This window comes from Mytilus edulis, chromosome 13, assembly GCF_963676685.1.
Source record: "Mytilus edulis chromosome 13, xbMytEdul2.2, whole genome shotgun sequence".
In the NCBI taxonomy this organism is placed as follows: domain Eukaryota; kingdom Metazoa; phylum Mollusca; class Bivalvia; order Mytilida; family Mytilidae; genus Mytilus; species Mytilus edulis.
The window spans coordinates 7,187,890-7,205,598 of NC_092356.1; the positions used below are offsets into that span (position 1 = coordinate 7,187,890).

The 17,709-nt window shown below is 34.6% G+C and overlaps 1 protein-coding gene across 1 annotated transcript; it reads right to left on the reverse strand.

The window, feature by feature from the left end:
- Positions 1–760: 760 nt before the first annotated feature.
- On the reverse strand, positions 761–10,677 carry LOC139502021 (uncharacterized). The gene is made up of 8 exons (XM_071291339.1): positions 10,489–10,677; positions 9,339–9,599; positions 8,134–8,203; positions 6,994–7,044; positions 4,512–4,736; positions 3,472–3,635; positions 2,722–2,841; positions 761–1,046 (listed from the first exon to the last, which is right to left on the reverse strand). Exons 1-8 carry the CDS (start codon positions 10,501–10,503, stop codon positions 963–965), a joined length of 990 nt encoding a protein of 329 aa, XP_071147440.1. The 5' UTR covers positions 10,504–10,677; the 3' UTR covers positions 761–962.
- Between the last annotated feature and the right edge of the window lie 7,032 nt (positions 10,678–17,709).

Genomic DNA, 17,709 nt, shown 5'->3' on the forward strand with positions numbered 1-17,709 from the left:
TTGATTTGAGGTCCTTGGTCCAAGAAAATGAAAATGAGGTCAAGGTCACAGGTCAAGGTTATGATTAAAATTTTACCCTTGTTAACTCTTATTTTCAAAAATCATTTAAAATATCGACAAAATATTTCACAAAATTGTTAGTTACGACATGTCGTAACACATACATTTTAGTCGAAAGGGTACGTAGACACTTGACGCGAGTTTTCCCCCCTTTTTATATCTTTAACAATATAAAGTAGAGGACTAGAGTCTTTTGATTTGAGGTCCTTGGTTTATGACCTTGAAATTGAGCTCAAGGTCATATGCTAATTAAACGTTCTAGATTTTGACGTTTGCTTTTACCTCATAATGTACACATCATAAAGCCGTCTTTACTCAAACTGATCAATGCCGCGTGCTCATCGGAGAAACAGCAAATATCAATATAAAAGTCTTTGTTTAGACACGGCCGGGATTCGAGCACATGACCTCACGCACTCGAGGCAAACAACGAGATCATCGAGGCACTATAATTTTCTATGTTCAGTGGACTGTGAAATTGGGGTCAAAATCTAATTTGGCAATTAAATTAGAAAGATCATATCATAGGAAACATGTGTACTAAGTTTCAAGCTAATTGGACTTCAACTTCATCAATCACTACCTTGACCAAAAACTTTCACCTGAAGCAGGACGGACGAACGGACGAACTGATCCACAAACTAGAAAACATACTGCCCCTCCACTATCGTAGGTGGGCCATAAAAAAGCAACATCAGCCTGCATTTTTAGCACTGAGATATTCAAATATACATATTTAATTATAAATGTTATCTAAAATTTAATCTGTCACTTAGTGAATAAACAATAAATAGCAGTTTTGACACATCGCATTCTATAAAACGATCAATATATAAAATTACAATGGTCATTCAAATTCAGTTCACTTTCAGTCTTGAACGTAGGCATAGCAAAAAGTGGTATTACCAGTCAACAACGAACAAATCAAGAGTCGGACTTATTTCTACTAGTTCCAACATTTTGCTTTTACATGTCTGCCTGACAACCTGCAATGAAAACAATAAAAGTTTTGCAATATCTTCATTATCAATATAATTCCAAAGGGTGACTGGGGAATAGAAATATGGGGCGTCTGTTTGGCTGTGCGGGATGTACAATTACGCAGCCACGTATGGTCAGAATGGGGGCGTTTAGGCCAATGTCTCTTGTAACGAGAGTGCCACACTATCTACACGTCAAGAACTCGTGTAAAATTCTTTGAGGGTCTGTAGATGGCATGATACAATGCTTTATTTCTGTCCCTATACAATATACCCAAATTTTTCTATGGCACTCTAAATTTCTCCGACCTTATCCCGGCCGGGTTTTGTTACAGGACATACCTTCTGTATCTATTTTCAATTTGTCCTTAATCTTTGTCACTAGTCTTTATGCTACCAACAATATATACATCAAAACTATCAATATATAATATATGTATGTATGGTTTTCCTGTTTGAATAATTTTACACATGATATTTTTGGGGCCCTTTATAGGAGCTGTTCGGTGTGAACCAAGACTCCGTATTGAAGACCGTACTTTCATCTATAATGGTTTTCTTTTAAAAACAGATACGAAAGATACCAGAGGGACAGTCAAACTCATAGTTGACTTACTTAGATGAAGAGTTGTCTCATTGGCAATCATACCACATCTTCTTATATACACGTAACAACATGAAAAAGCTTTTTTTTGTGGATCCAACAGAATGATATATTACATACACTTCGTTTACAATTACACAAGCCGGTATTTGTCTGCAGAACTAAAACAAACACAAAACAAACAGCAACAAACAAAGTATGCTCCAGATATCCTGACTGATTATTTGAAAAAATGTGTTTAAAAGAGGGACGAAAGATACCAAAGGGACAGTCAAACTCATAAATCTAAAACAAACTGACAACGCCATGGCTAAAAATGAAAAAGACAAACAGAAAAACAATAGTACACATGACACATCATAGAAAACTAAAGAATAAACAACACGAACCCCACCAAAAACTAGGGGTGATCTCAGGTGCTCCGGAAGGGTAAGCAGATCTTGCTCCACACGTGGCACCCGTCGTTTAACCTGATATTCAGATGTTGTCGTTTGTTGATGTGGTTCATAAATATTTCTCATTTTTTATATAGATTAGACCGTTGATTTTCCTGTTTTAATAATAACGATTCATAACTATGTTTTTTATGTTTATATTTGTAATTCTTCACTATCTGTATCAGATATGTTTGTATTTTTGTTTGCTTGACCCATATGGGTGTATTTTGCATATACAAATTATTATCTAATAAATATATATATATATAAGAAGATGTGGTATGAATGCCAACGAAACAACTCTCCATCCAAGTAGTTAACCATTATAGGTCAAATTACAGTCTTCAACACGGAGTCTTGCCTCTCCCCAAACGGCATGCTATAAAGGCCACAAATGACCCCAATAAGGCTCCGTGTTGAAGACCGTACTTTGACTTATAATGGTTAACTACTTGGATGGAGAGTTGTCTCATTCGCACTCGTAACACATCTTCTTATATCTATTAAATACTACTTTTCTTTGCAAAACACACCCATATGGGTCAAGCAAACAAAAATACAAACACATAAAATACAGAATTACAAATACAAACATAAAAATAGTTATAAATGGTAATTATTAATATTTAAAATGACATACCATAATTGTTCCCTTTGGTGTACACTCTAAGAAGATGGCTGTTCCGTCACCGTTGGCTGTTCCCGTTGTAAACGTAGAGACGGGTGTGTACTTTGGAATTGATTTACAGTTGCTATATATCTGTAACAGAAGAAGAAAAAAAACCAACAATAAACACGAATATAATGTATGTATACAGTTGACTAAATGATATAACCAAATATAACACGACAAAATCAACATACTAGTGACCCTCCGGTGATAAATGTCAGAGGGTAATGACCCGTTGCCATGGAACGCAACCAAACATTTGGTATCTTTCGGAATTTGTGGTCCTCTATGCACTTCAACATCGTTCGCTGTGTGGTCTTTAACCATTTTTAGTCGAGAATAACTGGTGAGTCTTTTGCAGACGGAACGCTATGAAGAAATGGTTTTACGTTGATATTGAATCTACGCCTACTTTCTGAAGTAGGCGATATACAGAGAAGGGATATCAGTCAGTTTATCTGTCATTGAGTTTCGTTTCGTTAGTCTTTCCATTGTTCCATTGTCAATCTGTTTCACGTTTTTAGCCACAGCTTGCCACAAATTGCTGGACAAAATTTCTATAGACTCTTACTCATATGATGAACTTTAACACACACTATTCAAATAATTTAAGGGGTTAACTTGACGTTTCATGTACAATAAAAATTCTCAAGTGCATATACATATTCTTGTTTGTTTACATTATGAAAAGTCTTTTCTGAACATTTTGTTATTTCTTACCTGTTTTCCAGGTATCCAGTTCTTAGGCTCCGGGGCAGAACAGTATTTAGCTGCCGTGACTTCATCGGCCGCTACACCATTTGACGAGCAGGAGCGAGATAGATGGTAAAATATAGACTGCTTCTTCTGGACGTCGGTTTCAACGTCAGGTCCAAAACACCTTGCTTTAACAAAAACAAAAAAATCATCTTATCACTTTTAACATGAATTGATAATTTATTACATTTTTAGACGATCTTATCATTATTTTCTTGTGTAACATTTAATGTAACATGTTTGATGGATTTTATTGAAAAAATTACTTTTTTTTTGAAATGATGGGAAACTCCAAATCCCGACTTACATTCTTATAAAAGGATAGTTGTCTCATTCAATTGTCATAACTCGTTAAATAGACATTTCTGAACTGATTCTTATATTTCGTTCTTGTGTTGTACTGTTTCTCCACTGTCCAAGGGTTGGGGAGAGTTGGGGTCCCGCTGACATGTTTAACCCCGCCACATTCTGTATGTATGTGCCTGTCCCAAGTCAGGAGCCTGTAATTCAGTGGTTGTCGTCTATTGGTGTGTTGCATATTTGTTTTTCGTTCATTTTTGTACATAAATGAGACCGTCAGTTTTCTCGTTCGAATTGTTTTACTTTTGTCATTTCGGGCCCTTCTATAGCTGACTATGCGATATGGGCTTTGCTCATTGTTGAAGGCCATACGGTGACCTATAGTTGTTAATTTTCTGTGTCATTTGGTCTCTTGTAGAGAGTTGTCTCATTGGCAATCATACCACATCTTCATTTATATACTATATGTAAATATTCATAGCTGGTTGCTATCAGTAAATTTGTGCCTCGGGGTACCTATATCCGTTGGTGATGCTTCACAGTGGTGAAGAATTGAGAGTTGACACATTTAAATAATGGATAATCTCAAAAGTATTACAAACAGGAGTACCTATATCCGATGATGATGATTCACAGTGGGTAACAAATGAGAGTTGACACATTTAAATAATGAATCATCTCAAAAGTATTATAAACAAGCTTACCACTACTATTACCCTTCCCTCCAACATGTTGCCAGACTGGTGTAGGTCTATGTGGATATGTTATTTTGAGCCATTGTAACTTTGTTGTGGATGGAGCTGGTTGAGTTGGTCGAGGTGTTCTCGGCTTATTAGGAATTTTAATCCAGCTGGTTTTTAGAGGACTAGAAGTAGTTGCACTTGTTATGGTAACGGGACCACCATTCTGGTTTCCAGTCACGCTCAATCCTAGAAACCAAAGACAAACATAAATACATGACAGATAGAATCCCGTAAATAATTGTTATACTTTAATATTTATGTAAATCTTTCAGAAATTAAACCACAAAAATACGAACAAAAGAAATTTCTATACTTTTTGTTATAGTTTGGTTATCACCCAAATGACATTTACCTCTAACCCCCACCCGATTTATTTATATCTATTTACAGTGGAGTCCCCAGTGTCCACGCGGCCCGTGATATTGCGCATTAGCTGATTTCGTCATATCAACTCAGTAACACATACAAAATCGTTCTTGTTATTGTTTTAGCCTTCCGAAGGGATAAAAAAAGAATAAAATTGATAAGTTCAAGAATTCATTAATAACTGCAATCACGTGATTTACCATATTTGGTCAATTTCCATTAAAAAAATTACATCATCAGATAAAATTTGTTTTATTTAAGTCAAATTAATATCAGATTGAAATAATTTTTGCTCTGCATCCTTAAGCTTGGAAGTGTGTTTGGTATAAACTCAGCTATATTTCGTAGTATAAAATCTTTCCTTTATTCCAAATAAGCTATTTTTGGAAGGCATGCGCGACATCACCGGACATTGGAGGAACTCTCAGAACAGGGGTTTCCCTAACTTTGGACACACAATACACAAAATCTAGAGGATGAAACCATACAAACAGAATATTTTATGAAATAAAAGTATGTTATGAATGTGTTCACTCAAAATTATTTAATTATTGGTTTTATCAGTTGAATGAAGTGAAGTCATAAGTCTTAGGTGCGCGGATACACCGCACTGCACCGTAAGTACAATGTGTATTAAATGTTCTCTGTTATCTCTCATATATCATGTTATAAAATTAAACAGGACAAATACTCATTAAAACAATTACTTTAAAGTATAAAACTATAAGTATGATTTGGCCTAAGATTACATGTCATTTAAGTTTTCATTTGAGATTGGAATACTCATACATGTGCGAATCAATAAGATATCGTTCGTTTATAGAATGGATGACAACGGTAAAATGACGTACAATGTATGTGGCATTGCAGTAAACTGCACCAACCACTTAAAGCCTGCAACAGACTCTTACTGTCAAATACAACCTGTCAAATGCAATACGTCACGTGATTGAACTGGTTACACGATGGTGGCTAACTTTCTTGGCTGATTTGCATAAAACCATTTAAGTTAGGATATCTGATCGTTGAACTAATTTATCGTAGGATATGTAGAAAAATCTGTCCGCTCGGTACAAATCTTAATTTAATTAGTTTTGTCATATTGGCCCAGGTTACTTATGAATCATATAATTATACATTTATACCTATATGTCTACACAATAATGTCGTATATGTTTAACACAGAGTATACAACGTACACAATAATGTCGTATACGTTTAACACAGAGTATACAACGTACACAATAATGTCGTATACGTTTAACACAGAGTATACAACGTACACAATAATGTCGTGTACGTTTAACACAGAGTATACAACGTACACAATAATGTCGTATAACGTTTAACACAGAGTATACAACGTACACAATAATGTCGTATACGTTTAACACAGAGTATACAACGTACACAATGGAACTATAACGAACCAGTATCACGCTTCGTTGTCAGTATAATGGAATTTGATGCGACTGTCATACAAGTGAGAGGTTTAGCTAGCTATAAAAGCTGAATCAATCCACCATACATAAAAAATACCGGTACCAAACCAGGAATATGACAGTTGTAATCCATTCGTTTGATGTGTTGGAGCTTTTGATTTTGCAATTTGATTACAGACTTTCCATTTTGAATTTTCCTCTGAGATCGGTATTTTTGTAATTTCCTTTTTGAAAACAGAAAACAACAAATTTCAATAATGTCAACGACAAATATCTGATGATGTGTGCAGCATTAAAATTCTTTAAAAGTAGAAACAAATAAATTGAAAACTTCCGACCACAAACGCTTTTGGCAATGCATGTAACGTATTTTATACCAGGGCCTCTGTGGTCGAGTGGTCTAAGTAGTGTACTACTACTGTAATCACTAGCCAGTCAACACTGAGTTTGTGAGTTCGACCTCCGGTTGTGCGTATGCACTGGACTACAATCTTAATAGACTAGGATTGTCAGATTTTCAATTGAAGGTCTGTCAACTGGCCGCCACAAAATTGCCCAAAGGCAGTGCTTAAAAGGAGCGTTAAAAACACAAAAAAAATCAAAATCAAATTAATTCTCTCTACATATATACATACCTGGAGTGTTAATTATGTGGTGTTGACATATAGGAGACTTCATTAGTGAATCTAAGAAAAAGTAAACCAATACCTTTAATATACATCTACAATAAAAAAAAATAGTCATGTTTTTTGTTTGAAATTATAAACTGCTGAAAGATATTGCCAGGCTTTTATTGTTTATGATGTTTTATAGGAAGCAGTAGATTTTGGGTTTGTCTGAGTTTATACGAGTTCTTGCTTGTTCTACTGCTGTCTGTACATGTACCTTAGAGAAATGAAGGAAATGGGCCTCACTGTGACTTTGAAATGAAGAACAGCAATAAATGCACTATACCTTTGCTCTTTGTGTGTGTGTTTTTTTTTTGCTGTGCACGTACTGATTTTGTGTCATTGATGGATAACCCATATCCTCTTGTTTACTATTTCTTTGGTTAAAAAATCTTGCACTTATTATTTCCCATTTTTAAGTTATAATTATATTATCATAAAGGTTTAACTACCATACTGATTCATCAAGTTAATTTTTTTTAATATATAATTTATAGTTATTGGACCGTTTGTTGACCTCTACACGTAGATCTAAAAGGAAATACATGTATGGTAAACTGGAGATATGATGATAGATCTCGGGACTGCGTTGGAATTACATGTAACAGTGGCGGATCCAGAACTTTTCATAAAGGGGGGGGGGGGGGGCGCTGACTGACCTCAGGGTGGGGGGGGGGCTCCAGTCATGCTTCAGTGATTCCCTATATAATCAACCAAAATTTTCCTACAAAAGAGGGGGGGGGAGGGGAGCCCGGGTCCCCAGCCCCTTGGATCCGCCTATGTGTAAGATGTCCATTGTTCGTAATATGTATTGCGCTTTTTACATAATTTTATTACTTTTTGAAATATATTTTCATAGTCTCCTAGATCCATTGATGTTTAAATTAATACGATCAAGTTATATGTAAATTAAATTTCATCATACATTTCAATTAATAAAATTAAGAATGGAAATGGGGAATATGAGAGACATCAAAGAGACAACAACCCGACCAAAGAGCAGACAACTGTCGATGGCCACCAATGGGTCTTCAATATAGCGAGAAAATCCCGTATCTTGAGGTGTGCATCAACTGGTAAGTATATAAGACCATCTGATAAACTCACTTGGACTAAAAGTCAACATTCCAGGACATTTCATTTGTGTAAAACCAGCATCTTTATTCAAATAACCAAGCTGAAATATAATACTTAGAGGTAGGTTATATTCTATAGTACAAATAGTCAGCAATTTCCATAATAAATAAACCGTGTGCTATGACCAGAGAGTTGTAGTATTGGTTGTTATTATAAAAAAGAAGATGTGGTATGATTGCCAAAGAGACAATTCGCCACAAGAGATGTCTTCCTATGAAAGGTCATGTTCAATAACATTCCACAGAATCAAAATATAGCAAAACGAACTGTGAGCTACGATTTCTCATTAATGATACCAGCAATATAAATGCTCGATAAATTGGAGGGTTTTGATGAGCAATTGATGTGAAATTTTTTTACAGAGTATAGCATACTGCCTTGAAGCACGTTACTAAATTTAAGGTGCTCTGTTAAGTTCCCGAAAAAAAATGCGACGAAAACTTTATTGGATGGCCGAATGTGTACTGACAATAATATGAGGTTTCCTCAAACCAATTTTTACTTTATATACTTTAAACAAATACCATTTTCACCTTCACACACATTTATATCCAAGTGGTGAATATTAAAATTAAAACAAACGAAAACACGAATTTTTATGTTTTGTCTTTGAAATGCAATTGAAAAATTTGAAAGCTTCCTTAATGTCATATGGTTGCAAAAGTGTTGACCGCGTGCGTCTTCCAACATGTTTTTCTGCCCTTTACTCTTATTAAACTACAAAATAATAACTTATATAAAATTAATGGAATGTTGTATAAAATTGAGAAAGGAAATGGAGAATGTGTCAAAGCGACAACAACCCGACAATAGAGCAGACAACAGCCGAAGTCCACCAATGGGTCTTCTATGTAGCGAGAAACTCCAGCACCAGGAGGCGTCCTTTAGCTGGCCCCTTACATTTTTTTTTATACAAGTACAGTGATAATGGACGTCATACTAAACTCCGAATTATACACAAGAAACTAAAATTAAAAGCATGTTTATGTATTAAATATGCTTGCATGCCAATGAGACAACTATCACCAAAGTTAAAACGAAATGGATGTAAGCAATTATAAGCAACTGTACGGCCTTCAACAATGAGAAAATACCATACTATTAAGTTCTTTTGAATATACACTTGCAATTGCATTTTCAAATTATTTGTTACGAGAGAAACACACTTATCTAACCTTGCCCTTGGTATAAACTGGAACCCATGTTCCTTGTGGTTGTATGTTGACCAGTAAAGGCACACAAAATGGCGACTGTAAATCTACATCCCTGTATATGATATCATGCATTGGTAACCGTAAGGCTGCTATCGGAAATCCTTGTCCATTTGGACAGTTAAATATCAAGGCTTCAGGGTGGTTCAGGTTGCAGTAACAATCAAATCCCGCGTGACATTTTACCAGATTCAAAACACCAAGTATGAAAAATAATTGAAAAATCTGTAAAAAAAGAATATTATTTCAACAAATAAATACAAAAGTTGATTTTTTACAATAATGAGCTAGAATGGATAAATGAATTAAACTAACGGCAATATCTATATGAATAGACCACTTTCGAGTTCATCCGTCACCGGAAAAAACTCGTCAATTATACACGCCTTTATGACGTCATTTACCAGATAGAGGGGGTCGCCTGTATCCCTGCACTATTTACGTTCATCAAGCGTCTTGGTGATCGTCATTGTGCAGGATAAACTAGAAATAATGGTTGTTCTGTAGGTACTTAATGACAATTCCCTAATGACATCAATGCCGATTGTCAATTTTGATAATTCAATTTGTCGTATAATTCGTACAATATAGAATTATAGTTTTCCAACCACTCGCTCAACATTGGAATGGAAGTGACGACGCCCCTAAACGCACAAATGACGTTCACCAAAACCAGAGTTTTTGACGGAAATGCATCGAACTCGAAAGTTGTCTATTCATTTACATTTTACAAAACTATGAATTTTTATATAGGTACTACTTGTTCTCAAAGTTATTAAGATGATAAAAGCTTTATAGGTTTCTACGTCTCATCGCGTTTACTTACAGAAATAAAAATTGATGTTATGCACTAAAAGCGCTCGATGTTTTGCGCGGTGGATATACTTTTTCGACAGATGAATATGCTGTTTTATTCAAAATCCAATTTATATATAAAAAAAAGCTAATAAAGTTCTGTCAATATGGAATAATGATGATTATTGATACTAATCTACTAAATTATTGAAATATTTAATTTAACAGTCAACTGAATGATTATTTTTTCGAGGACGAAATATTTAAAGAAAACTTTTAAATTAATTGCATAATAAAGTTTGTTTATCCGAAGACTTACCATTTTTGTATGCATGACTTCTTTACTAATCAGTCGGAGACTACTTCATAAAGAAAATGACTATGTTCTATATTTCTCAATCTGGACTGTTTGATCGTAGAAAAATATAAGCAAACCTCTAAAATGATTTGTTTCAATGTAGTTGAACGACCTAAACCAAAAACATATTTATTGCATAGTTAAAGTTACATTAACCACAACGATTTTCTTTCAACGTAGTAACGTTTGAAAGTATCAGTAAAAAGATAAACAAATGTCCCGATATACAACAGTTACTACGAGAGAATAAAATTTACCGTCAGATAATTAAAACCTTGGATAACAAAGTGCGAGTAAACATGGAAGAGTTTTGTGACATGTAGATATCACTTTTGTATCCACTTCCTTCTTTGTGAAATTTTCCATGTACCCGCTGTACTTGGTGTTTCGGACCAGTAGGCCCTACGTTAGTGAAAGGACTACCTACAAAATGATAAAAAGTTAGAGGGCGCCAATGAAGACAACAACAAACATAAGTTGGAGAGCACAGACAACGCTATGGCAAACATTAAACAAGTTGCTTTTATAAAAAAATAAAAGAAAAGCAGTACGTGAACCCGAGACCGCTCAATGGTCACAAAAAATGTTGTTGAATTGTTTTTGATTTTGAATATTTTGAATTAGGATTTCATAATATCGTAACACCTTTATAGAAAATATAAGTCATTAAACTTTTTAGATTCTTGCACAAGTCAGTTTTCAGCACTGTTGGATTTTAACTGTAAATAGAAGAAGCGTAAACGGCCACCGTTGTATTTTAGCTTTTAAGGTTCACTATTTTATTTGTTCATTACTTGGAGATTATCATCGTTTTCATACGCCCGTTTACGGGACGTATTATGGTATACCGTTGTCCGTCCATCCGTCGTCAACATGTCGGACAATAACTCAGAAACGCTTAAACCAACTTGCATGAAACTTTGGTGAATTGTTTATACCAATTGACGTGAGCTCCTTTTCGATTTTTATAAATTTTGGATTTTACGTTTCTGAATTACGGGGTTTTATTCATTGAAAAGGGGGGATTTTCCAGTTTGCGGACAATAACTCAAAAATGCTTTGAGCAGTTTTCATTAAACTTTGGCGAATTGTTTATATCTATTGATGTGAGCTACATGTACCTTTCGAGTTTTATAAATTTTAGATTTTACGTTTCCGAGTAAAGGGATTTTGTTCATTAAAAATGGGTATTTTCCAGTTTTCGAACAATAACTCAAAAGTTCTTTAAGCAGTTTTCATGAAACTTTGGTGACTGGTTTATATCTATTAAAATAAAATCCCTTTAGTTTTTTTTTTTATAAATTTCTGAATTGACATTGAGGAGTTATGAAACTTTATTCTTTGAAAAAGCGACGGGGTATCATGCGCTCAATTATTCCTTCGTCTATACATCAATGGGAATTTTAACGTTCAAGTGCTAGCTCAACTAATATGTTTGGTAACCTAGTGTAAGGAGCCTGTAATTCAGTAGTTTTCGTTTGATGTGGTATATCATATTTGTTTTTTCTTCATTGTTTTGTCAAATGACGTAGGTTAAGTATTTATGCTTCTATAAAAAAGAGTAATGTGCGATATGAACTAGTACAATTTTTTTTAAATTTCACAGGTGACGAAAGTCAAGTTATTACAAGAGAGACTGCGTAGAAATACATTCCCAATGAATAGCAATGACCGATTTCAACTGGTATAATACTAAAACTTCAAATTTGACGATGGTTAAGTAATTACAACAGAGGCTGCATATTTATATACATCCCAAATGAATAGCACTGTTAGATTTGTACTGGTATAATTTTAAAATGTCTTAGTTTGAAGACGGTTAAATAATTACAACGTGCCTGCGTACTTATACATCCCAAACGAATAGCACCGTGCGATTTAAATTGGTATAATTCTAGATTTTAGATTGACGAAGGTAAAGGAATTACACCAGAAAAAAGTAAAATCACAAAAATACTGAACTCAGAGGAAACTCAATTCGGAAAGTCCATAATCACTTGGCAAAATCAAATAAAAAACCGCATCAAAAACGAATGGACAAGAACTGTCATATTCCTGACTTGGTACAGGCATTTTCAAATGTAGAAAATGGTGGATTGAACCTGGTTTTATAGCTAGCTAAACCTCTCACTTGTATGACAGTCGCATCAAATTCCATTATACTGCGTCGTAATACAATCCAAATGAAAAGCACTGCACGATTAGAACTACACCTTTTCATTGATCCAATTTGGTGCCAACGTTTTAATTTTCTTTTCCAAAATCTTTCCCGAGCGAGTCTGTCCTCCCTAGACCAAGCAGTGATGTGGTCTATGATGGTATAATAGTCAGTCGATTGAGATCTGTTTACATTATTTACACTGTAGAAGATACACAGCATTTGTAGTCTTGCAATTAACATGGCAAAATATGGTAAATTCCGTACCAGTGGAGTGTTTGTTCAAAGTCTAGGTATTCAGTATTTGCTTGCAAGTCAGACATTGTTTGTTTCCCTTGCAACATCCCAATGAGGAGAGCTTGGTTTAGAGGATGAATCAGCTTTCGTCAGCAAGTCTTTAAGGCCTTTTGGGCCTACGGTAAGCAAGGACGGGTGCCTTGGGGAAGTCGATCTTTTTTTTCTGTAGCCCTGATTTTGTAGGACTGGTGACAGCGAAGTTCTTGTAATCGCCCTTTTGCAGTATCATTGGTTGAGCAAACCCGATTTATTCGAATGGCCTGGTGCAATGTTTAGGATGACAACTCTTGGGAGAAAGATATAGACATCTGTCTGTTGGCTTGCAATACAGATCTGTTATATGATTCCATCCTTCACATGCATAGCAATGTCAAGAAATGTAATCTTGGAGGCTGATATTTCATAAGTGAATTTTATCGAGGGATGAGCGTTGTTGGCATGTTGAATGAACACATTGAGTTCTTGTTCAGTATTAACCCACTTCATGTCACTATCGTTGATGAATCGGAACCAAAATAGAGAGGTTGATAAAGAGAAAAATTGAGAATTTGCTGTTCTAATGTGACCATAAAAATATTTGCATAAGACGGGGCCATCTTTGTTCCCATGGCTGTTCCATTGCTGTTCCAGTAATCTTGAGAGAGTGTTCACCATTGAATTTAGAGTTATTGCATTTCAATATCAAAGTTAGAAGCTGGACTAGACATTCAGTTGGAGGGTGTAAGGTGCGGCGTGAGTTCAAGACTGCTCTTTACCATCTTCATCGGGGATATTAGTGTAGAGAGAGGTAACGTCAAGCGAGACAAAGATGTATATTTAAAGTGCCTAGAAAATCAACCTAACAATGTTAGAGTAGATCTGATTTTTAACTTCCTCCCCGACTGGTGCTGGAACCTGTACGTTTCACTTCTCACTTCTACGACAACACCGCCTAGCATTGCACAGACGCAATGAGTCATTTAAACGAGAAATGAATGCTTCCAAGTTTTGAGAATACACAATTTTTGAAATACACCTATGCATTTTACAATATAGAAGTAATTAAATCTTGAACCAGTAAATCGTCTATTAATACAATTATTTACAGCGAGGTTGAGATGTGATGTTAAAACGTTGAACAACAACGCAAGTGCGGTTTCTCTGATATTATATGAATATAAACACCTTTGGAGACCGTGTATATTTCCTATGGGGTAGTAGGCGTGGTTTATTTCATTACACGGTTGGTAGTGGTGTTACGTCCCTTTGTAAAAAAACAACACGGCGGAGAGGAAAAATCTGAATGGTTTTAAAAGACGAAGAAATTGATGATGCACGATTGAAATACATGCAGAAAATACATTAAAAGCTAACAAGTTGTTATTGTTGGCAATTGTGTTTGTATAGACCAATGGAAGCAGGTTCTTGATATTGAAGACTTGATCACTTTGATAGACCGCTTGTCTAAATTCCACATGTTGAGATAGTCGGTAAGATAGATTCGTTACACAGTGTGCTAGCGACCTAATACGATATATATGGAGTCAGTAAATTCCATATGAGGTTGGGGCTTCGCTCTCACCCCATATGGAATTTACTAACCCCACATATCGTATAAGGTCACTAGGACACTATGTAACTAATCGTACAATAAAATTGTGAATATATTATATTATGTGTATGGGTTATTTCTCTTTAACCGGCTCGAGAAAAACTTTCAGTCGTTGGATGGAAATGTTTAACAGGATTGTAAATTTATAATAAAGGTATATTTATGACAAAAATAAGCAAAGACCCATCGAAACAACATCTGATAAACAAATTTAATAATACTTTTAGATATTTGGATGATATTTTGGCTCTCAATAATGACGACTTCAGTATGTATATAAATGAAATTTATCCTGTTGAACTTACTTTAAATAAAGCTAATACTAACAATGACCACTGCCCTTTTCTCGATCTTGATATCTATATCACAAATGGAAAGCTGAATACTAAAATTTATGATAAAAGGGATGATTTTTCATTTCCTATCGTTAATTATCCGTTTTTAGATGGTGACGTTCCCTTGTCACCATCTTACGGTGTTTATATATCTCAACTTGTACGATTCGCTCGTGTATGTAACAATGTTTTAGATTTTAACGAGAGAAATTTATGTATTACTGAAAAATTATTACACCAGGGTTTTCGATATCACAAACTAGTCAAAACATTTACTAAATTTTATCATCGCTATAAAGACATCATTCGTAAATATAGCTCAACATGCAGACTTCTAATACGTTCAGGTATTTCACATCCAATTTTTTATGGTAATATTCTTTATAAAGCACAAAGGTGTCAGTATTCACCTCAGAAACTTACAAAACCTTTGAATATACTTATTAAGAAGGGATATAATTACGATACTGTTGTCAAGTCATTAAAGATTGCATATTTTGGCGTTAATATTGAGTCACTGATAAGGTCTTTGCATCGGAACTAAACACATTATTTTTTAAAAACAGTTGTTGGCATGACACGGGTTATGTTCTTCTCATATATGTTATGATGGTATGATACTAAACCCCTAACGGGAAGGATTGTGCCTGATGTTCATATGATGAAATCATAATCTTTCAGTCAGTTTAATTGAAGTCTGGAGCTGGCATGTCAGTTAACTGCTAGTAGTCTGTTGTTATTTATGTATTATTGTCATTTTGTTTATTTTCTTTGGTTACATCTTCTGACATCAGACTCGGATTTCTCTTGAACTGAATTTTAATGTGCGTATTGATATGCGTTTACTTTACTACATTGGTTAGAGGTATAGGGGGAGGGTTGAGATCTCACAAACATGTTTAACCCCGCCGCATTTTTGCGCCTGTCCCAAGTCAGGAGCCTCTGGCCTTTGTTAGTCTTGTGTTATTTTAATTTTAGTTTCTTGTGTACAATTTGGAAATTAGTATGGCGTTCATTATCACTGGACTAGTATATATTTGTTTAGGGGCCAGCTGAAGGACGCCTCCGGGTGCGGGAATTTCTCGCTACATTGAAGACCTGTTGGTGACCCTCTGCTGTTGTTTTTTTATTTGGTCGGGTTCTTGTCTCTTTGACACATTCCCCATTTCCATTCTCAATTTTATATTGCAAAAGACATAAAAATCGGAGAAAAACAGAATAATTTAGTTTACGAAAAATAAATTTTTATATGATATGTGCTAAAGATATATAACAGTCACCCGACTTACTGTTAAAACATTTTTGTGACGTCATTCTGTTGTTGCACCCATTCTTTATTTCAGTGTTTGGACTATCGTTTACCTGTAAGAAACCATTATGTTACCTTTAACTGTCAAATATTTTAAATAATTATCCTGCTCTTTCTTAAAAATATTGGACAGCTGGAGGTGCATAATTGATTCTTACAGGTAAATGATAGATCAAGGACTGAAATAAATCCATCAATTCACACAATTTAATTCTTTATTTTGAAAAAAATACAACTGAAGAACAAATAACAATTGCACAAAAATATTTTTTATTAAGGCCACCTTCCAATACAATTATTTTGTCACTCATCAAGACGGTTTCTTGAAAAACCACTTTTAAATTAATTTTAACACTGCCAGCGTCAATACTTCTTTCACAGCATTTTTCTCATGTTTTGAATTGTCTCCTTTAGCACCAATTTGGTTGACAATGCTCGTCGTAAGTAAGTTTTGATTTTGGTAAATTTAGGTATTCCATTTTGCACAAGATTTTTGTCCGTCTTTTGGGTATAAAAATTGACATCTGTGTTAAATAGCAATACACAGGCAGTGTAGACTTTAGTTTCGCATTTGGGGAATTTTTTAAATATGAAAGTTTTTGTGCAATAAAATTGATTTTTAGATAGCTGAAGAATAATAAACCTTCGAAGTGGGTTTATATATTTTTATTTTTGGCATTTCACAAGTCATGTCTTCTTTGACTGTTCATGACGTTAAAATACTAAGTCCCTGGGGTGTGTTTTAGTTGATTTTAGTCTCTGATGCATGATTTTTTTTTTATTATTAATTGTTTTTGGCTTTTAACTAGCTTTCAGTAACTGCGAGTACTCTCAAATCGTACTTTCTTGTTAATTTGACCTGTTGATACAATTTGTAATGCTTTTTTTGGTTATTTAATGTTTACTTATTTATAGACAATAATAGTGCATTGACTTGACATATCAACGATATAAGGATGAGGCTTAGAAACGGGAAAATGCCAGGCTCTGCCGAGCTTTTCCCCGTTTCGGGCCGAATCCTTATATCGTTGATATGTCAAGTCAATGCACTATTATTGTCTTTATACTGCAATCTAAAAAACACATTTTCAATTGTTGTTTCATGTGTTAATGTTAGCTTAAATATTGGAAACTTCTCCCTGTTATAAAAAGGCCTCATATCATGCAGGCGGTGAAATATACAACACGATGAAATGTACATGGTGACCGAATTTGTTTGAGAATGAACTTGAATATCAGCAATAACCATAAAACATAATAATTTATAGTTTGCAAACCAAAAATATTAACAAGTGAAATATGTTATTGTTCTAAAAATTGCAAAAGACATAAGTTTGAGTCGTTGTATACATTGGAAACAAGAACAGGTTGAATAGGTCGTATGAATAATTAATTATAATTTCGGAAATTTCTAATTAAATATTCATGAGGAAAAGTGATATCAGGTCAGTGACTGTATATGACATAGAAATATACGGTCAACGCATTTTGA

Bases quoted from the DNA above. Each gene is read 5' to 3' on its own strand.
- LOC139502021 (XM_071291339.1), bottom strand. The intron at 4,737-6,993 runs GTATGTATATAT...TTTGGTTTCTAG, and splicing joins CCACATAATTAACACTCCAG to GATTGAGCGTGACTGGAAAC. The intron at 1,047-2,721 runs GTATGTCATTTT...TTTTCATTGCAG, and splicing joins CACCAAAGGGAACAATTATG to GTTGTCAGGCAGACATGTAA.